General features: G+C 42.5%; 1 protein-coding gene and 1 long non-coding RNA gene across 2 annotated transcripts in view; both read left to right on the top strand.

Annotated features, from left to right (window-relative positions):
• The window catches only part of LOC127000984 (glutamate receptor ionotropic, kainate 5-like), a 23,090-nt gene extending 12,416 nt beyond the window's left edge, over window positions 1–10,674 (top strand). Inside the window, exons 3-6 of the mRNA XM_050865158.1 lie at window positions 2,852–3,031; window positions 3,603–3,653; window positions 9,246–9,370; window positions 10,662–10,674. Coding sequence (XP_050721115.1) covers window positions 2,852–3,031; window positions 3,603–3,653; window positions 9,246–9,370; window positions 10,662–10,674 — 369 coding nt within the window. The remainder of the gene's footprint in view (window positions 1–2,851; window positions 3,032–3,602; window positions 3,654–9,245; window positions 9,371–10,661) is intronic.
• The window catches only part of LOC127000775 (uncharacterized), a 12,169-nt gene continuing 1,228 nt past the window's right edge, over window positions 10,672–21,612 (top strand). Inside the window, exons 1-2 of the long non-coding RNA XR_007754501.1 lie at window positions 10,672–10,833; window positions 12,369–12,489. This is a non-coding gene — a long non-coding RNA (uncharacterized LOC127000775). The remainder of the gene's footprint in view (window positions 10,834–12,368; window positions 12,490–21,612) is intronic.

Raw genomic sequence — 21,612 nt, 5'->3', positions numbered from 1 at the left:
CAAGAAACAACGGAAAAACAATTCAAGCAAAGCGATGCAATACCGACATCGGCAGGAGTTATTTCTCGAATAGAGTTGTTCGCCACTGGAACAGCCTTCCTGCGGAAGTGGTTAGCGCAGAGACCATCAACTCCTTCAAGAAACGCATTGATCGCCACTTTGCTGCAACAGGAGTGAACTGAACGTTCCCAAGAGTAGGTACACAAGTGCTTTAATCCTTCCCTGCAAGCCACTCCTGTGGCAAACGGATTGATTAAATCACTGAACGCAGGCAGCCTAGTAATGAGCCAACAGGCTTTCTGCTGCCTGCTAGTCCATGTTTCCATGTTTCCATGTTTCCTCCTCCTCCTCCTCTTCCTCCTCCTCCTCCACCAACATCACCTTACCTAACCTCCAACACATCTCACGCACGAAAGACTCGCTCCTCCTCTTCATCTCACCTCCACCTCCATCTCCTCCTCCTCCTCCTTTGCAACCATATCAAATAAAAGTCTGAAATTTCCTCTCTCTCTCTCTCTCTCTCTCTCTCTCTCTCTCTCTCTCTCTCTCTCTCTCTCTCTCTCTCTCTCTCTCTCTCTCTCTCTCTCTCTCTCTCTCTCTCTCTCTCTCTCTCTCTCTCTCTCTCTCTCTCTCTCATCCTCTCAAATCTTCCTCCTACAATATTTGATTTGTTTCCTTCCTCAATTCGCTTTTCCACTCACTTCTCTCTCTCTCTCTCACTCTCTCTCTCTCTCTCTCTCTCTCTCTCTCTCTCTCTCTCTCTCTCTCTCTCTCTCTCTCTCTCTCTCTCTCTCTCTCTCTCTCTCTCTCTCTCTCTCTTTTCTATTTCTAGCAGCAATATATGTAGATTTTGGAACGTTATTAGTATCTATTTTTAAAAGATATAAAAAAAAAAAATCTTCTATTCAATCTTCTGCTCCTCGTTCTCGTCATGGCGGGAGAGTTTGAGTGTGTGACGCAGGGACCTAACATTATTTCCCTCTTACGGATGTATTAAGAAAATCAAAGGAAAAAAGATATGCTTGCGAGGAGATATGATTCAGGTCTGCAAATACTTAAAGGAACTCAGTAAAGTCGGCCACACCAAGTTCTTCCAGCAACAAACTAGCTCAAAAACTATAAACATCCAAGGGAGACGAGGCAAAACAGACCGGTAGAGGTAGTGAGTGCAAAAACCATCATCTCCTTTATAGTATATCGAATCGACCGCTACTTCGCCGCGGTAGGAGTGAAATGAACGTGTGTAGCGAAGTGCTTTTATCCGATTGGCAGGGACGAAGCGAGTGCCGAGCAGATTAAATCACTAGAGCGGGCAGCCTCGTCAAGAGCTGATAAGTATTTTCTGTTGCCTGGGTTTTGATGTTTCCATGTTTTGTTGCCTGGATTTTAATGTTTCCATGTTTTGTTGCCCGGATTTTGATGTTTCCATGTTTTGTTGCCCGGATTTTGATGTTTCCATGTTTTGTTGCCTGGATTTTGATGTTTCCATGTTTTGTTGCCTGGATTTTGATGTTTCCATGTTTTGTTGCCTGGGTTTTGATGTTTCCATGTTTTGTTGCCAGGATTTTGATGTTTCCATGTTTTGTTGCCAGGATTTTGATGTTTCCATGTTTTGTTGCCTGGATTTTGATGTTTCCATGTTTTGTTGCCAGGATTTTGATGTTTCCATGTTTTGTTGCCAGGATTTTGATGTTTCCATGTTTTGTTGCCAGGATTTTAATGTTTCCATGTTTTGTTGCCTGGATTTTAATGTTTCCATGTTTTGTTGCCTGGATTTCAATGTTTCCATGTTTTGTTGCCAGGATTTTAATGTTTCCATGTTTTGTTGCCAGGATTTTAATGTTTCCATGTTTTGTTGCCAGGATTTCAATGTTTCCATGTTTTGTTGCCAGGATTTTAATGTTTCCATGTTTTGTTGCCAGGATTTTGATGTTTCCATGTTTTGTTGCCAGGATTTTGATGTTTCCATGTTTCGTTGCCAGGATTTTAATGTTTCCATGTTTTGTTGCCTGGATTTTGATGTTTCCATGTTTCGTTGCCAGGATTTTGATGTTTCCATGTTTTGTTGCCAGGATTTTAATGTTTCCATGTTTCGTTGCCAGGATTTTAATGTTTCCATGTTTTGTTGCCTGGATTTTGATGTTTCCATGTTTTGTTGCCTGGATTTTGATGTTTCCATGTTTTGTTGCCTGGATTTTAATGTTTCCATGTTTTGTTGCCTGGATTTTAATGTTTCCATGTTTTGTTGCCTGGATTTTAATGTTTCCATGTTTTGTTGCCAGGATTTTGATGTTTCCATGTTTCCTCTTTTTTTTTTCCTCCTTCCTTTTTCCTTCTTCATTACATTAAAATCTTCACCTCCTCTACTTCCTGGTGCTTCATCTTCTTCACCTCTTCTTAATCCTCCTCCTCCACCTCTTTCTCATCTTCGTCACTCTTTCATCTTCACTACCTCCTCCTCCTCCTCCTCCTCCTCCCATCACCTTCACGTCCTCCTCTTCCTTTCGTGCTTCAATTTCGTCACCTCTTCTTAATCCTCCTCCTCTAACTTTTCCTCATCTTCGTCACTCCTTCATCTTCACTACCTCCTCCTCCTCCTCCTCCTCCACTTCTTCCTCCTACATCATGTCATCTCCACCATCTTCACCTCCTCCTCCTCCTCCTCCACCTCTTCCTCCTACATCATGTCATCTCCTTCACCCTCTTCACCTCCTCCTCCTCCTCCTCTTCCTCCTACATCATGTCATCTCCTTCACCCTCTTCACCTCCTCCTCCTCCTCCTCTTCCTCCTACATCATGTCATATCCTTCACCCTCTTCACCTCCTCCTCCTCCTCCTCCTCCTCCTGCAGAAGCCGCGTGTGTTCCAGAAGGTGGCGGGGACGGGCGAGGTGGTAGGGTACTCGAGCGATATCCTCCGCCTCCTGCAGAAGCACCTCAATTTCACGGTCGCGCTACGGTGGTTCGACACATTCGGCGCCGCCTACCCAAACGGCTCCTGGAACGGTGTGATCGGCGCGCTGCATAGAAAGGTGAGGGGTGGGGGGTGGGGGTGGGGGGTTGTGTGTGTGTGTGTGTGTGTGTGTGAGTGTGTGTGTGTGTTTTCTTTATCTTTCCATTTGTCTCTGTGTCTAATCCTTCTCCGTGTCCAGTTTCCAGTCTCTCTCTCTCTCTCTCTCTCTCTCTCTCTCTCTCTCTCTCTCTCTCTCTCTCTCTCTCTCTCTCTCTCTCTCTCTCTCTCTCTCTCTCTCTCTCTCTCTCTCTCTCTGATATACTACTAAACATTCGATAAAGTTGTGAAATTGATATTGAATTAGAGCTCTATTAATCTCTCTCTCTCTCTCTCTCTCTCTCTCTCTCTCTCTCTCTCTCTCTCTCTCTCTCTCTCTCTCTCTCTCTCTCTCTCTCTCTCTCTCTCTCTCTCTCTCTCTCTCTCTTTGACATACTACTAAACATTTGATAAAGCTGTGAAGTTGATATTGAATTAGGGCTCTATTAATCTCTCTCTCTCTCTCTCTCTCTCTCTCTCTCTCTCTCTCTCTCTCTCTCTCTCTCTCTCTCTCTCTCTCTCTCTCTCTCTCTCTCTCTCTCTCTCTCTTACAGGAAATTGACTTCAGTCCGATGGATTTCACACCAACTAAAGAGAGCAGAACCGTAAGTAAAGTTTCTCTCTTCTCTCTCTCTCTCTCTCTCTCTCTCTCTCTCTCTCTCTCTCTCTCTCTCTCTCTCTCTCTCTCTCTCTCTCTCTCTCTCTCTCTCTCTCTCTCTCTCTCTCTCTCTCTCTCTCTCATGCCTGACTCCATAATGTTTTTTTTCTGCAGTATTGCCCTGTCATCATTTTCTCTAATTTCCTGCGAATATCGATATAATCTTCTTGCTTCCTCTCCCTGTCATCATTATAATTTCCTCCTCCTCCTCCTCCTCCTCTTCCTCGTCCGCTTCCATCTGCATTATAGGTCTCTCTCTCTTTCTATCTATTATCTGTCTATCTATCTATCTTTCTCTATATATTTGTTCCTTCCGAAGCATCTCACAATATTAACTTTCTCTCCTTCCTTCCTCCCTTCCTCCCTTCCCTCATTCCTTCCAAATAACTGTAGGGGAGAAACAGAGAATGGAATAAGCGCTTTCTATATCCACTTCCTTCTCTCCTTCCCTCCTCCCTTCCTTCCTTCTCATTTTTATTTCTTAATTATAAACACAATATTTTTTCTTATTAAGTTTGACATGTATTTTGAAGTACAGTAGCAGTAGTAGTAGTAGTAGTAGTAGTAGTAGTAGTAGTAGTAGTAGTAGTAGTAGTAGTAGTAGTAGTAGTAGTAGTAGTAGTAGTAGTAGTAGTAGTAGTAGTGGTAGTAGTAGTACCGTATTATTACTATTATTATTATTATTATTATTATTATTATTATTATTATTATTATTAGTAGTATTAGTAGTAGTAGTAGTAGTAGTAGTAGTAGTAGTAGTAGTAGTAGTAGTAGTAGTAGTAGTAGTAGTAGTAGTAGTAGTAGTAGTGACATTCCAAATACTTCTAGCAGCGAAATGTTAAAGAGAGAGAGAAAGAAAGAAAGGAAAATGAGGAGAAAGAGTGAGAGAGAAAGAGAGAAAGGAAGAAGGGAAGAGAAGAAAAGAAAGGAAAAAGTTACCACTGACTGAACAAAGGAGGAGAATAGAAAGAAAGAGAACACAAAAAGAGCAAGACGAAGAAGAGGGAGAGGAAAACAAGAGAAAGAAAAACAATGTCATTAAAAACTTGCTCTCAATGGACCGTAATGGCTATCAAATGTCCAAACGGGGCACCTGCTGATAGAAAAGAAAATGTATTTACCCTTTGCTGGTATGGTTTTAAGGTTTGCGTCTGTGTGTGGTGTGTGTGACCACTGAGGGGCGAATGTGCCGCGGGCCGCAGTCTCCTGAGCGGCCCAGACAGGAAAAACACAGCTGGGAGGTTTCGTATTTTTCGCCCAGGGCTTTATTTTGCTCTCCAGCAGCTTAAGAATGATTTAACTTGCTGTTAAATAATTGTCTGTAGCTATTTTGACTTCCGGTCTTAAGATAAGTGATTTACAGACGCTCTCTCGCTGGAGGGGGCGTCTGTAAATCACTTATCTTAAGACCGGAAGTCAAAATAGCTACAGGTACTTAAACTAGCAATTATTTAACAGCAAGTTAAATCATTCTTAAGATGCTGGAGAGCAAAATAAAGCCCTGGGCGAAATGCCTCACAAAATACATTTATTTTCTACGTACCACGTTTGGACATTTGGCTCAAAACGACAGCCAGTATTAATTTTTCCCGAAATAGAAAAGAGAAAACGAGTTAAGTCAAAACAGTACTTTCTCTGAGTCGTCGCCGGACAGCCAATACGGTCCATTCCATGGAGGTATTAAGGGTGGAGTGGCTGTGAGGCGCGCGGTCAGTACTGTCTCGGGTGAGCCCACCGCTCTCCCCCGTCCGCCATATTGTTGTAGGGGCTGTCACTTCAGTAGCACTTTTTTTTACCCCATTTTGCACTGTTTATACTTACTTATAATATGCAGGCGTGTCAAATGAAACTACAGTGTTACTGCTACCTATATACTGCATGCCCACAGGTCCTTCAGACTAAATATTATATATCATACACAGAATCACATTCCACTAAATAGTACTAATTTATTCATCCTGGCTCTACTTCTGGCGCCTTTAAGGGATATTAGTCGTCCAGTAAACTGTCTGGCTGCATATCTGTGCCTGACCTGCAGATAGGTCTCGCCTATACAGCCTTGATCAGTAACACAAGATGATAAGTGAACGGGTCACTGTCTAACATGTGTTGTGCCAGGCTGGAGAAGACAGCCCTCTCCTGGAACTCAGACAGTACCGTACAAGTGTTACAATGTTGTGCCAAGCATGTGTTGACAACTTTGTATATGGTTGGTCACTATACTGTAAAACTTTCTCTCTGAATTTTCTTCCACACTCAAGACAAATGGCAACATCTCTAGATGGAAAAGATAGGTGGCCTTTATTTTCAACTGAGATAAATCAGTGAGTTGCATCCAGATGTTGGGTAAATAAAGCATTGCAGCACGACTCACTCTTTAAAGATCTCTTAGGTTTTAAGATGACAAATCCGGCTATATAGCCAACGATCTTGTCAGAGAGATGTTGCTAACACTTTGATCAAATAATCAATGTGCATATGTCCTGTGCATCAGTCTTATTTATAAAAGTTATGCACGCTTGCTTGAATATCAGATATAAAAATGAATTATTAGATAACTTACTGGTGAAAAGTAATGGATGGATCAGATTTTTGTTCGCTTGTTCATTGCCCCCAAATGAAACACAGGTAGTCAGCATTCAAGACCTGACAACCCTTATTAATTATCTGTCCTCACCCTGACCTCGGTTTTTCTCGACCTGAGTCATCATAGCCCAACCCATGAACAGACCTGACTCTCCCTATTAACTATATGACCTCAGCCCAACCCCACCTCTTAGACAGGGGACAAACATGCATTCCAACGTAGCGAAATACTTCCATGACGTTTTTCATCACTACCCAGCAGTCGCTGCCGAGCCCTACAAAAAGATGGCTGACTGACAGTTCGCTGGCATCAGCCCGAGCGCGTCACGGCCTCTCCACCCTTTAAGTTTATACCTCCATGGTCCATTTTCTCTCTCTCTCTCTCTCTCTCTCTCTCTCTCTCTCTCTCTCTCTCTCTCTCTCTCTCTCTCTCTCTCTCTCTCTCTCTCTCTCTCTCTCTCTCTCTCTCTCTCTCTCTTCCCCTACTTTTCCTCCTTCCCCTCCTTTCCCTCCTTCCCCTCTCTCGTTCCCCCTTCCCCTCCTCTATCCTCCTCCTCCCCTCCCCACCCTTCCCCTCTCCCTTTTCCTCCCCCCCCTCCCTTGCTCCATTCTCTCTTTCCTCCTTCAACACAGATGAAGGCCGTGAACAATACCAACGCAGCCTCAGAGCTTGCAGAACCCTCATCCGCCAATGTAAGCGCGACTATGAGAAGCGAATAACAAGCGAATCCAAGTCTAACCCGAAAAAAATCATTACATATATGCGAACAAAAAAGAAGTCGAAGAACAACATCGGTCCCCTAAAAGATGAAAGCGGCGCCCTAACAAAAGATCGATAACAGGTCGAAATCCTGAACAAGAACTTCGTGTCTGTGTTCACGGTCGAGAACACAGTCGATATCCGAGAGCCCTATTCCACCGAGGGGAATCACCCCATTAGAAATTGACTCCGTTGACGAAAGGGACGTGCAAAAGTACCTAAACAAACTAGAAACAAACAAGTCAACCGGACCCGACGGTTTGTCACCCAGGCTGCTCAAGGAACTGAAGCAGTAAATACTCAAGCCACTCACCGCCATCTATAACTTGACACTACAACAAAACAAAGTCCCGGAAGACTGGAAACAAGAGAACGTAGCACCGATCTACATGAAGGGAGACAAGAGCGAGGCCCTGAACTACAGGCCAATTAGCTTGACTTCAGTGGCTGGAAAAGTTCTCGAGAAGATTATCAAACTCGTCAAGTTTCTTCAAGACAATAATATAATTTCCGCTGCTCAGCACGGTTTCAGGAACATGCGCTCATGCTTAACCAACTTACTAGATTTTTTCAGGGGTATATATGAAAACTGGGACAATAACGTCCCCAGCGATGTTATCTATCTAGACTTTCAGAAGGCCTTTGACAAGGCTCCGCACGAACGACTTCTTAAGAAACTGAAATCGGCGGGACTGGGAGACAATCTGATTGCGTGGGTCAAAGATTGGCTCACTGGAAGAAAACAACGAGTTCTACTCAACGGACAGGCCTCCGAGTGGCTCCCGGTGAAAAGTGGAGTGCCACAGGAGTCAGTGCTGGGCCCCATACTCATTATATATATATGTATATAAATATATATATATATATATATATATATATATATATATATATATATATATATATATATATATATATATATATATATATATATATATTAACGACCTAGAACTAGGATTAAAATCCACACTTTCTAAATTTGCTGACGACACCAAGGTGGGAGGGAAGGCCCTCACGACAGTTGACTGCGAAATTATCCAGAGAGACTTGGACCAGATCACTCAGTGGTCAGAAAAGTGGCTGATGTCCTTCAACACTACCAAATGTAAAGTAATGAACATCGGGTCAAAAAATAGCAACCACACTTACTACATGGGTGGCGAACCACTACAGGCGGTGCAGGAGAAAAAAGACCTCGGGGTTACTATCTGCAGTGACCTGAAACACGGAAAACACTGAAAGTCCGCCTGCAAGAGAGCCAATACTATGCTCGGGTTCATAGCAAGGACCTTCGAATACAAGACGCCGGGGGTTGTGTTGACCTTGTACAATTCTCTGGTAACGCCCCACCTGGAATACGCCGTGCAGTTCTGGTCTCTTAACTACAAGAAAGACATTGAATTACTCGAGAGAGTACAGCGACACGCTACGAAAATGATACCATCCCCGAGAACGCAACCTTACGAAGAACGACTCAAGCGACTCAACCTCTTCACGTTGGAAAAAAGACGACTGCGGGGAGACATGATACAAGTCTTCAAGTACCTGAACAAGTTCAGCAACGTTGATCACTCAAAACTCTTCACGCTACAATCCAACCCGCGAACAAGAAACAACGGTAAAACAATTCAAGCCAAGCGATACTTTACGGATATCGGCAGGAGTTATTTTTCAAACAGAGTCGTCCGCCATTGGAACAGCCTTCCTGCAGAAGTGGTTAGTGCGGAAACAATCAACTCCTTTAAAAATCGCATTGACCGTCACTTTGCTGCGTCGGGAGTGAACTGAACGCATCCACGAGTACGTTCGGTAGTGCTTTTAATCCTTTCCGCAGGCCACTCCTGTGGCTGACGGATAGATTAAATCTCTAAAAGCAGGCAGCCTCGCAATGAGCCAATAGGCTTTCTGTTGCCTGCTCGTCCATGTTTCCATGTTTCCCCTAATCCTTCCTCCTCTTCCCCTCCCCACCCTTCCCCATCTCCCTTTCCCTCCCCATCCTCTTCCTTTTCCTTCCCCTCCCCTTCCCCTACTTTTTTCTCCTTCCTCCTTCCCCTTCTCATCCCTCCCCTCTTCCTCTACTCTTCCTTTCTCCTAACCCTTCCTTGCCACCCTCTCTCCTCGTTGCCCTCCTTTTTTCTCCTTTTTCCCTCCTCTCCCCCTTTCCACCCTCCCCTAACCCCTCCCCCTTTCCCCCAGGTGATCGACTTCTCGGACTGGGTGAGCGAGAACCCCGTGGTCATTACCTCGGCCGCGCCCACGCCCCAGGTGCGCCCCTTCCTGCTGCTGGAGGTGTACAAGGCTGAGGTGAGCAGATGGAACAGGTGGGCAGGTGAGGTAAGGTGTGGAGGTAGGTAGGTAGGTAGGTAGGGAGGGCGGGAGGGAAGGAGGGGAGGACTCGGGTAAGGATCAATGAAGGGACGGAGGAAGGAAGAGATGAAGGTAAGGAAGTGAGAAATGGAGAGGAAGAGAGAGAGAGAAAGGGAGGAAAGGAAGGAAGGAGGGAGGGAGGGAGGAGATAAATAAGGTTAAGAGGGAAAAGCGGTGAAAGGAAGAATACAAAGAGATAGATAGATAGGTAGATAGATATAGATGGAGACAAAAAAAAGAGAAGAGAAATTGAGTGAACAAACGAAAAGGAAGAAGGAGAAAGGAGGAAAAAGAGAAGAAGAGAAAGGAAAAGGGAAAAGATGGAGAAGGAAAATTAATGAAAGGAGGGAGAGAAAGAGAATTGAATGAGTATAGGAAAAGGAAGGAGGGTGAAGGAAAGAAGGAAGAAAGAGGAGAGGGAGGAAAGAAGGAAGAAAGAGGAGGAGAGGGAGGAAAGAAGGAAGAAAGAGGAGGACAGGGAGGAAAGGTAGCCATTAAAGGAGGTAAAAGGGAGAGACTTATTGGAGGAAACATGTGATGGGGAAAGAGTGGAGGAAGAAAGAAGGGAGGCAAGGTTATATATATATTTTTTCTGATGCCAATGGGATGGTGGTGGTGGTGGTGGTGGTTGTGGTGGTGGTTCTTTCTCCTTTTTTTATAGTTTTTTTTCTTTTTCCTGATGACCTCTTCTTCTTCTTCTTCTTCTGCTTCTTCTTCTTTACTATTTCTTCTGTTTTTTACACTTATTTCTATTCTTCTTTACAACTCTCTCCTCTCCTTTACGGCTATTTCTTCTCTTTTTTTCTTCTCTTTCTTTTTATTCTCTTACTTTTCTTTATTTTACAGCTATTTCTTCTCTTTCTTTTTTCTCTTTTTTTTCTCTCATCTCTTCAATTTCACATCTATTTCTTCTCTTTCTCTTTCTTCTCTCTGCTCTTCTTATTTACATCTATTTCTCCTCTTCCTTCTTCGTATCTATCTCTCCTTTCTTCTTTTCTCCTCCTCCGCTTCCCTCCTCATCTTTCCTATCTTGTTATTCTTCTTCTCTCTCATCTCTTCTATTTCACATCTATTTCTTCTCTTTCTCTTTCTTCTCTTCTTATTACACCTATTTCTCCTCTTTCTTCTTCGTATCTATCTATTCTTTTTTCTTTTCCCCTCCTCCGCTTCCCTCTTCATCTTTCCCATCTTCTTCTCCTCCTTCACCTGTCCACCTCTTTACCTATCAACCTTCCCTCTCAACAGGTGTATCCCGTGATGTTCCTTTTCATCCTCTTCGGCGGAGTGGTACTTTGGACAATTGAGATGGCAGATATAAAGATACACTCCCCTTCCTCCTCCTCCTCCGCCTCCTCGACAGTGTTGCCAAGAATCTCCGGTTCAATCTACAACTCTGCACGGACCGTAGTGTCACAGTGTATGTATAAGGGGAAGAGAGAGAGAGAGATTTCTCTCTCTCTCTCTCTCTCTCTCTCTCATTTTCTCCACCTCTTCCTTCTCCTTCCTAATTTTTCCCTCCATTTATTTCTCATTTCCTTTCCTCCTTCTCCTTCCTCGTGATTTCTTTCCTCCCTTCACAAACTTCCAAACTCAATTATCATCCTCTCTTTCTCTTCTCCTTTTTCTTCTAGTTATGTTGGCTTTTGTTTTTCCCTTTGGTTATTCTTCATTCTTCCTCCTCCTTCCCCTCTTTTTCTTCTATCCGTTTTCATTTCATTTCTCTTTCCTTTGTTGGTGCTTTTTTTAATTATCATTTCATCTTCCACCTTTGATTAGATATTTAGTATAGCTTGTCACAAACAGCCTCGTAAGCACCCGCAGGTCTGCTGTTGTTTGTTCTTCCTTTGTGTTTCTTTGTGTTCTCCTCTTTGTCTTTGTTGAAATTTTCTCCCTCTTCCTCTTTTTATTTCATTCATCATTAATCATTTTTTAAACCGATTTTCTTTCTCTCGTTTACTTTCATGTATATTTAACTTTTCTTCTTCTTCTTCTTCTTCTTCCTGACACATTCCATTCCTCTGTGTTTCTGTATTTTCTTATTTTTCTCTCATTTCCTTTCTTCCATTATCTCCTATTCCTTATTTTTCTTCTATCTTTTCTTACTTTATCTGTTTTCCTTTATCTCCTCACTTCTTTTTTTCATATTTTCTTCCATTATCTCATTTATTTATTTCCTTCCTCATTTATTCCTCTTCTTTCTTCTTTCTTGTCTTCCTTTGCCGCTTCATTTTTCTTTTCTAACTTGCTTTCTTCTTTTCCATTTTCTCTTCTCTTCCTCTTCCTCCTCCTCCTCCCCCTTTCATTTCATTTCATCTTCGTATTTCTTCTTTCTTGCATATATTTTTCTTATCTGCTTCCTGAAAATTTGTAGCATTTTTTTTTTTAATTTCATGCCTTTGTCTTCTTCCTCTCACTTTCCTCCTCCTCCTCCTCCTCCTCCTCTTCCTTCTCCTCCTCCTCCTCCTCCTCCATTTACTTCATCCTCATATTCGTTATTTCTCGTCTATTTTTCTTCTTTGTTTCCTTAAAATTTCTAACATTCTATTTTTCTTTGTCTCTTCCTTTCCCTCTTCCTCCTCCTCCTTCTCCTTCTCCTCCTCCTATTTCTTCTTTCTCTCATATATTTTTCTTCTTTACTTTCTCAAAATTTATAACATTCTTTAATCATATCTTTGTCTCTCCCTTTCTCTCACTCTCCTTTACTATCCTCCTCCTCCTCCTCCTCCTATTTCTTCTTTCTCGCACATATTTTTCTTCTTCCTCAAAATTTGTAACATTCTTTAATCATATCTTTGTATCTTCCTTTCTCTCTTCCTCCTCCTCCTCCTCCTAATTCTTCATTCTCAAACATATTTTTCCTCTTTACTTCCTCAAAATTTGTAACATTCTTTAATCATGTCTCTGTCTCTTCCTTTCTCTCACTCTCCTACTCCTCCACTTCCTCTTTCCCAGGCATCAAGAGCATTCCCCGGCCCTTCAGCGCGCGGGTCTTCCTCTTCCACCTGTGGGTGATCGCCCTGGTGGTGGATAACGTGTACCAGGGTCATATCACGGCCTTCATAGCGATGCCCAGGTGCGTGGTGGTGGTGGGGTAGGAGGAGTAGGAGGGAGGAGGAGGGGGAGGGAGGAGGATTTAGTGGAAGTGTGTGTTGTTGAGCATGTGGGGGAGGGGGGAGTGGAGGGGAGAGGAAGGACGGGGAGGAGGAGGGGGGGGGGATTTAGTGGAGGTGTGTGTTGTTGTGTATGTGGGGGAGGGGGGAGTGGAGGGGAGAGGAAGGAGGGGGAGGGGGAGGGGGGAGGATTTACGGGAAGTGTATGTTCTTGTGTGTGGGGGGGTGGGTGGGAAGGGGAGAGGAAGGAGGGGGAGGAGGAGGGGGGAGGATTTAGGGGAAGTGTGTGTTGTTGTGTGTGTGTGTGGGGAGAGTTGGGGGGGAGTTCGAGGGGAGTGGGGAGGGAGAGGATGGAAGGGAGGGAGGGAGCAGGAGTGTTGTGTGTGTGTGTGTGTGTGTGTGTGTGTGTGTGTGTGTGTGTGTGTGTGTGTGTGTGTGTGTGTGTGTGTGTGTGTTTATGCTGATGAGGATAATGATACTGTCGCCATTCCTTTACGTTTGTTTTTCAGTTTTCCCGCGCGCAAATTTTCTCTCTTATTTTTCTTTCTCTCTCTCTCTTGGCACACACACACACACACACACGAACACAAAGACAGCGGCGGACACAGAAAGATAAAGAGACAAAGAGAGAGAGAGAGAGAGAGAGAGAGAGAACTTTATGCATTGCGACAGCGAGATGACAGACAGAGACAGACAGACGGAAACATGAAATGAAATGAAAGGAGGAGGAGGAGGAGGAGGAGGAGGAGGAAGAAGAAGAAGAAGAGAAAAGAAAATGGAAAAGAAGAATGCAAGTTAGAAAAGAAAAAGGAAGCAGCAAAGGAAGAGAAGAAAGAAGAAAGAAGAGGAACAAATGAGGAAGGAAATAAATAAATGAAATAATGGAAGAAAATATGAAAAAAAAAGAAGTGACGAGAGAAAGGAAAACGGATAATCGTAAACAGACAGACGAAGGGAAAAATTATAGAGTTAATTACAGAAACAAAATAAACAAGAAAAAATGATAAGATTGGGATAGATAGAGATGGATATTATTACTATCAATCATTCGGTAGCTAAAGAGGCAGAGATAGGTAGATGGATATGGATAGGTAGACAGATAGGTAGGTAGGTAGGTAGGTAGGTAAATAGATGGGTAGATAGATACACAGATAGATGTTTGGATAGATAAATATAGATTGATGTATTCATGAAAAATGTCTTGAAAGTGATACAGATAACTAGATAAAAAGATATACAGACAAAGATAAATATAGATAGATAGATAGATAGATAGATAGATAGATAGATAGATAGATACAAAGAGAATATAAGAAACCGCAAATACTGAAAAAAAAATACTCGTGCGAAATTAATTGTCAGAAAGCTAAATCTCAACACACACACACACACACACACACACACACACACACACACACACACACACACACACACACATATTGAGGTCTCGAAATAAGAAGGAAAATAGGACTGATTTCCCAACGGAGAGTTATGCACCACAATCCTCCTCCTCCTCCTCCTCCTCTTCCTTTTCCTTTTTCCCTCCTGTTCCACCTCCTCCAAATCTATAACTACTTTTTTTTCCACCTGCTTAAGCTATCTCCTCCTCCTCCTCTTCTTCCTTCTTCTTCTCCAAATCTATCTTTACTTCCTTTCCCACATACGCTAGCTACCTTCTCTTAACCCTCCTCCTCCTCCTCCTCCTCCTCCTCCTCCTCCTGCACATCTGGACCTACTTCCCTCTCCTCCTACGTAAGCTTCCTTTTCCTCCTAATAAGAACATACGAACATAAGAACGTAAGGAGTCTGCAAGAGGTCGGTAGGTTTATACAAGGCAGCTCCTGTGATCCTAACCCCACCTAATATCACTGTCCATGAACTTATCTGATCTATTTTTTAATGTGACTATTGTATTGGCACTCACCACATGACTGCCAAGCCTGTTCCATTTATCCACCATTCTTGCCTGTGTCCTTGTTGAATCTGAATTTATCCAACTTAAACCCATTTCTAAGCGTCCTACCCGGTTCTCTTACCAACAAAACCTTATTAATATCCCCCTTATTAAAGGCCCCTCATCCATTTATAAGCCTCGATCATGTCTCCTCGCATCATTCGCCTTTCTAGATAATGCAAGTTTAATTATCTGAGTCTTTCCTCGTATGGCAAGTTTCTTAACCCCTGAATCATCTTTGTCGTCCTCCTCTGTACCGATTCTAATATTTTGATGTCCATTGCGTAGTAAAGGCGACCAGAACTGAACCGCATAATCGAGATGAGGATGAGGATGACATGTTATCTCTTCCTCATCCTCCTCCTCTTTCGCTTCCTCCTCCCACTTCCTTATCCTCCTCCTCCTGCTAATCTGGCTTCTACTTCCCTTTCCACCTACGCAAGCTAGCTTCTCCTAATCCTACTCCCCCCCTTCCTCCTCCTCCTCCTCCTCTTCCTCCTCTTTATTCTCCTTCTCAAAAGTTGACCATACTTCCTTTTCGCCAACGTAAGTACCCCTTCCTCCTCCTCCTCCTCCTCCTCCTCCTCCTCTTCCCGTGGCTCCCCAAGAGGGTGATAGACATTCAGAAAATACTGCTAGAATGTATGGCCCATCTAAAGTGGATCCTCTCCATCACTGTTCTCTTTTTATTTATTTTTGGTTTCTTTCTGGTTCTCTCTCTCTCTCTCTCTCTCTCTCTCTCTCTCTCTCTCTCTCTCTCTCTCTCTCTCTCTCTCTCTCTCTCTCTCTCTCTCTCTCTCTCTCTCTCTCTCTCTCTCTCTCTTATTTATCTGCTCATTTCCATTTCCTCAACGTTTTGTCAATAAAATATTTCTCGCAATTTAATATTTTTTAGGAACATTTTGCCGACAATATTGCTCTCTCTCTCTCTCTCTCTCTCTCTCTCTCTCTCTCTCTCTCTCTCTCTCTCTCTCTCTCTCTCTCTCTCTCTCTCTCTCTCTCTCTCTCTCTCTCTCTCTCTCTCTCTCTTCTCAAATTCCATTCCCGTTCTGGTAAAATTGAAACCCACAAAATTCAACACCGCGGAAAAAAAAGTCGCAGACGCATATTTCTCTTTTTTTTTTCATTATTTTATTTCCTCTGTACTTTTGTTTTCCTTTATTTCCTTAATCTTTTCCTCCTTTTCCCTCTTCTTTACTTGTGTTATCTTTTCTTAACTCCATTCTTTTTCCTACATTAACTTTTCTTTTCTTCCATTTTTTCTTTGTTCCTTCATTTACTTTTCTTTTTTTCTATTCTTGTTTTTCTTCCTTTACGTCTGTTTCATTTCTTCTATTCCTTCTTTCTCTCTTATTTGTTTCCTTTTAAGTCCTTCATTCTCTCTTCTTTTCTGTCTTCCTTTTGTTCTTCTTATTGTTGCCTTTTTTAATCCTTTTCTTCTCTTCTCTCTCTTTGCTTGTTTTTTTTATCCATTTCTTTCTTTATTTATTTTGTTTACTTCTTTTTTCTTTTCCAATTTTATCTTATCCTATTCTTTTTCTTCCTCCTTCTCCTCCTTTTTTTCTTCCCCCTTCTTCCTATCTTCTACCTCTTTTTCTTTCTTCTTCATCTTTTTATCTCCTCCTCCTCCGCCTCCTCTACCTCCCACCTTCCTGCTGAAGTAGTAAGCGCAAAAACCATCAACTCCTTCAAACATCGCATTGACATTCAATTCGTGACAACAGGAGTAAACTGAAAATAAGCACCCAGCGACTGTTATGCAGATCACCGTTCTACAGCAGCCAACCTCGTCAGGAGCCAATAAGCTTTCTGTTTCCTGACATTCCATGTTTCCATGTTTCCTCCTCCTCCATTTCCGCTTCCTCCTCCTCCATTTCCGCTTCCTCCTCCTCCTCCTTGTATATGTAGGGAACGCTGCTACTGGAAAACATGGATATAAAATCCACCAGAAAATACATTTATGTAAATCACCGAAAAAGAATTAACGTGGGGAGAGAAATCTATTTTGCGGCCCAGGATTTATATACAACAAAAATTCTCTCTCTCTCTCTCTCTCTCTCTCTCTCTCTCTCTCTCTCTCTCTCTCTCTCTCTCTCTCTCTCTCTCTCTCTCTCTCTCTCTCTCTCTCTCTCTCTCTCTCTCTCTCTCTCTCTCTCTCTCTCTCTCTCTCTCTCTCTCTCTCTCTCTCTCTCTCTCTCTCTCTCTCTTATCAAACTCCTTTTATTTGTTTGCCTGTCTTTCTATCTATCTATCTGCATTTATTTATCTGTTATCTGTTTTTTAAGTCTATTTATATCTATCTATCTATCTATCTATCTATATTTGCCAGCCTGTCAGTCACTATCTCTCTGCCTGCCTGTCTGCCTCTAACACTGAAATTGAAATCAAAAGAAAAGAAGAAATCAAATTTTGCAGAACTTTCCCCGAGGGTCCAAACTTTGGCTCGTAGAAAACTCATCGGTCTTTCTCGCCTGTTTCCTCTCCTCTCCTCTCCTCTCCTCTCCTTTCCTTTCCTTTCCTTTCCTTTCCTTTTCTTTCCTTTCCTTTCCTTTCCTTTCCTTCCCTTTCCTTTCCTTTCCTTTCCTCTAATCCCTTCCCTTTCCTTGCCTTTCCTCTAATCCCTTCCCTTCCCTTCCTTTCCTTGCCTTTCCCTTCCTTTCCTTCCCTTCCCGTCACTTCCCTTCCTTTCCCTTTCTTTTCCTCTAATCCCTTCCCTTCCCTTCCCTTCCCTTCCCTTCCCTTTCCTTTCCTTTCATTTCATTTCCTCTAATCCCTTCCCTTCCCTTTCCTTTCCTTTCCTTTCTTTTCCTTTCCTTTCCTCTAATCCCTTCCCTTCCTTTCATTTCCTTCCCTTGCCTTCCCTTCCCTTCCCTTCCCTTCCCTTTCCTTTCCTTTCCTTTCCTTTCCTTCCCTTCTCTTTCCTTTCCTCTCCTCTAATCCCTTCAATTCCCTTCCCATCCATTCTCTTCTCTTCTTGTTCATATCCTTAGTGGAAGAGAGGACCGATTTCTCAGACCCTTTAGGCTTCGACAATAAATATTTGCCAAGGAGATGAATCGGCTTCTCACGAGTGTTTTTTCACATCCATGGTGCAGAAGCCTTGTTTAACGATCACTAGGCTCATAACACTACCCAAGGAAATACTAACACTACCCATGGAAAAACTGACACTACCCATGGGAATACTAACACTACCTATGGAAATACTGACACTGTCCATGGAAATACTAACACTACCCATGGAAATGCTAACACTACCCATGGAAAAACTGAAACTACCCATGGGAATACTAACACTACCCATGGAGATACTAACACTACCCATGGAAATACTAACACTGCTCATGGAAATACTAACACTGCTCATGGAAATACTAACACTGCTCATGGAAATACTAACACTACCCATGGAAATACTAACACTACCCATGGAAAAACTCACACTACCCATGGAAATACTAACACTGCTCATGGAAATACTAACACTACCCATGGAAATACTAACACTACCCATGGAAATACTAACACTGCTCATGGAAATACTAACACTGCTCATGGAAACACTAACACTACCCATGGAAATACTAACACTGCTCATGGAAATACTAACACAACAACCTCTACGAAAGCCTTGTCATCTGTGTGTGTGTGTGTGTGTGTGTGTGTGTGAATCCTGAAATGCTTGAGAAAGTTGAATCAGTCTTAGTATTATGTGGGAAGGTTGGTAATACTCTCTCTCTCTCTCTCTCTCTCTCTCTCTCTCTCTCTCTCTCTCTCTCTCTCTCTCTCTCTCTCTCTCTCTCTCTCTCTCTCTCTCTCTCTCTCTCTCTCTCTCTCTCTCTCTCTCTCTTGTAACCCATCCAGTATGAAAAATATTATTTCTTTATTTGTTTCTTATTCATATTCATATTAGTTCTCTTTTTTGCATTTTCTGGAGTACTTCATCTTTTTATCTTTTCTTCTTCTTCTTCTTTTTCTTCTTCTTCTTTTTCTTCTTCCTTCATTTTAATATCCTTCCTCTTCCTCCTCCTTCTATTCAAGCTCATCAACTTGCAATCTGATGATCCTCCTCCGCCTCCTCCTTCTCCTTCTTCTCCTCCTCCTCCTCCTCCTCCTCCTCCGCCTCCTCCTTCTCCTTCTTCTCCTCCTCCTCCTCCTTCTCCTTCTTCTCCTCCTCCTCCTCCTCCCCTTTCTCCTTCTCCTCCGCCTCTGCCTCTGCCTCCGACTCCGCCTCCTCCTCCTCGTTCTCCTCCTCCTCCTCCGCCTCCTCCTCTTTCTCCTCCAATTCATGCTCTTCCGCTTGCCTTTTAAGCCAGCAAGAATATGACCTCAACATCCTCCTCCTCCTCCTCCTCCTCCACTCTCTCTAATCCACATTTTTACATCCTTCCCGCTCCTTAATTAAAATGTGAAAAACACCTTTACCTCAGCCGTACTGTCTCGTCTCTCCCCTTTACTCCGTGGACGCCTTGATTAAGAAAGGGGAAAAATATACCCTTGAGGAACTCGCTTTGTTTTTCATTTTTATTTTTTATTTACATTTTTTTTGGACTGTTCTTTCGTCACTGGTAAAAAAAAATAGGAAGAGTAATTTGTTGAGTGTCTTGTCGAGTGCCTGATGTTTTTTTTCTCGCTGTAGCTTGTAAAAATAAAGAAAATAAAGAAAAAGATAAAGCATAAGATAAATAAAGAAAAAAATAAAGAGAAGATTAGTTTAGTTTAGTAAAGTAGCTTATTTTTTTTATTTGTTCTGTGACCTGTAAAAAAAAGGAAGAAATTTGCCACTAGTTTTCGTCGATTACTTTTATTTTATTTATTATTATTTTTTTACAGCAAAGGAAACAGCTCAAGGGTAAAAAAACAAAAAACTCTTGTAAAAAAAAAGACATTTATCAGTGTATAATAGAGTACCTTATTTATTTACTTTTATTTTATTTCTTCCGTGACTCTTGTAAATAAAATAGGAACAGTAATTTGTCACTATTTTTTTTTACTTGCATTTCTTCGTACTTGAAAATAGATAAGAGGAAGATTGTTGTACTTATTGCCATTTAGGATCTCTTCATTGTGTCTCGTCTCCTCTATACGAGACTAAAAAGGTGGATTAGTTCTCATTTCCCAATTTTCAACAATTTAAACGTCTCGAGTAATGTTTTTTTTTTATGCTGTAGAGTTCTTATTGCCATTTAGGATCTCTTCATTGTGTTTCGTCTCCTCTATACAAGACTGAAAAGAGGGATTCGTTCTCATTTCCCAATTTTCAACAGCTTAAACGTCTCTTGAGTAATGGTTGGGTTTCTTTTTTTCCGAGTGTGCTTTTGAGACTCGAGGATTCGTTCATGAGACGCTTACGTTCTGGTGTTTATACAAAAGAATAAGGTTACTGTTTGCGTTATTTGTCTCTGTTGTTGTTGTTGTTGTTTTTGTTAGTGTTGTTGTCCTCCTCCTCCTCCTACTTCTCCTTCTCCTTCTTCTCGACCTCGTTCTTGTCCTCCTCCTTTCTCCTCCTCCTCTTTCAGCGTCTATTTTTAAGAGTCCTTCCTTTCACAGTCTGTCAATTCTCCTCATCCTCTTTAAAGAGCGTCTTCCGCTTCATTCCTCTTCCTTCGTTAACACTCCTCTTCCTCTTCTTCCTCGTCCTCCTCCTTCTCCTTCTCCTCCTCTTCCTCGTCCTGGTTGGCTTCAATAGGTTGGCTTCATCGGACGAGTCTTTCATAATAAATCGGAAAAAGTAATATTAAAACTGTATAATTCGTTGGTTCGACCCCGTCTAGAGTACTGTGTACAGTTTTGGTCTCCCTACTACAGAAGAGACATAGAAAAGTTGGAACGGGTCCAACGAAGAGTAACAAAGATGATTCCTAGGTTGAGAAATTTGTCATATGAACAAAGGCTTAAAGAAGTAAATTTATTCAGCCTATCAAAACGAAGAATGCGAGGCGATCTAATAGAAGTGTTTAAAATGTTTAAAGGGTTCAGTGATATTAATGCGGAAGATTACTTTACAATTGATCGATCAAATAGAACAAGAAGAAATCACAATTTGAAGATAAGTGGTAAAAGATTCTCGTCGCACGAAGCTAAACACTTCTTCTTCAATCGAGTTGTTAATGTTTGGAACTCTCTACCCTGTGATGTCGTTGATAGTACAACAGTTACGGCATTCAAGAATATATTAGACAAGTGTTTTGAATCCGACCAGCAACTAAGATATTACTCATTGTCGTAATAACGTTAAGTTCTTTCGAATACTGGTGTCCTTGTCCGCTTTTATCGCCCGGTTAGTGGTAGCAGTAATGGTAGTTCTTTCCTCTTTCCTACATAAATTCCATGCAGTTTTTCCATGCTGCATGGTTCTTTTTCCTTTCCTACCAGCTTTAGCTGGAGGGATGGGGGTGGGGTGGGGAGGAGCCTTCGCCTTTGCTGTCCTTCATCTTCCACCTTTGATTAGATAGTTAGTGAAGCTTGTCACAAACAACCTCGTAAGGACCAGCAGGTCTGCTGTTGTTTGTTCTTCCTTTGTGTTCCTTTGTGCTTCACCTCCTCCTTCTTTTGCTCTTCGTCCTCCTTCTCCTCCTCCTCCTCTTCTTCGTCTTGCTTCTCATCCTCCTTCTTTTGCTCCTCGTCCTCCTCCTTCTCCTCCTCCTCTTCTTCTTCGTCCTCCTTCTCCTCCTCCTCCTATTCTTCGTCTTACTTCTCATCCTCCTTCTCTTGCTCCTCGTCCTCCTCCTTCTCCTCCTCCTCCTCTTCTTCGTCCTGCTTCTCCTCCTCTTTCTTCTTATGCTCCTCGTCCTCCTTCTCCTCCTCCTCCTCTTCTTCGTCCTGCTTCTCCTCCTCCTTCTTCTTATGCTCCTCGTCCTCCTCCTTGTCCTCCTCCCCCTCAACAAGCTCAGCAACGTTGATCACTCCAAACTCTTCACGCTACAAACTAACCTGAGAACAAGAAACAACGGAAAAACAATTCAAACAAAGCGATGCAATACCGACATCGGTAGGAGTTATTTCTCGAATAGAGTTGTTCGCCACTGGAACAGCCTTCCTGCAGAAGTGGTTAGCGCAGAGACCATCAACTCCTTCAAGAAACGCAGTGATCGCCACTTTGCTGCAACGGGTGTGAACTGAACGTTCCTAA

Source organism: Eriocheir sinensis, chromosome 19 (genome assembly GCF_024679095.1).
Source record: "Eriocheir sinensis breed Jianghai 21 chromosome 19, ASM2467909v1, whole genome shotgun sequence".
NCBI classification, from domain to species: domain Eukaryota; kingdom Metazoa; phylum Arthropoda; class Malacostraca; order Decapoda; family Varunidae; genus Eriocheir; species Eriocheir sinensis.
The sequence above is the reverse complement of the archived record's forward strand: the minus strand, read 5'-3'. Positions and strand labels throughout refer to the sequence as shown.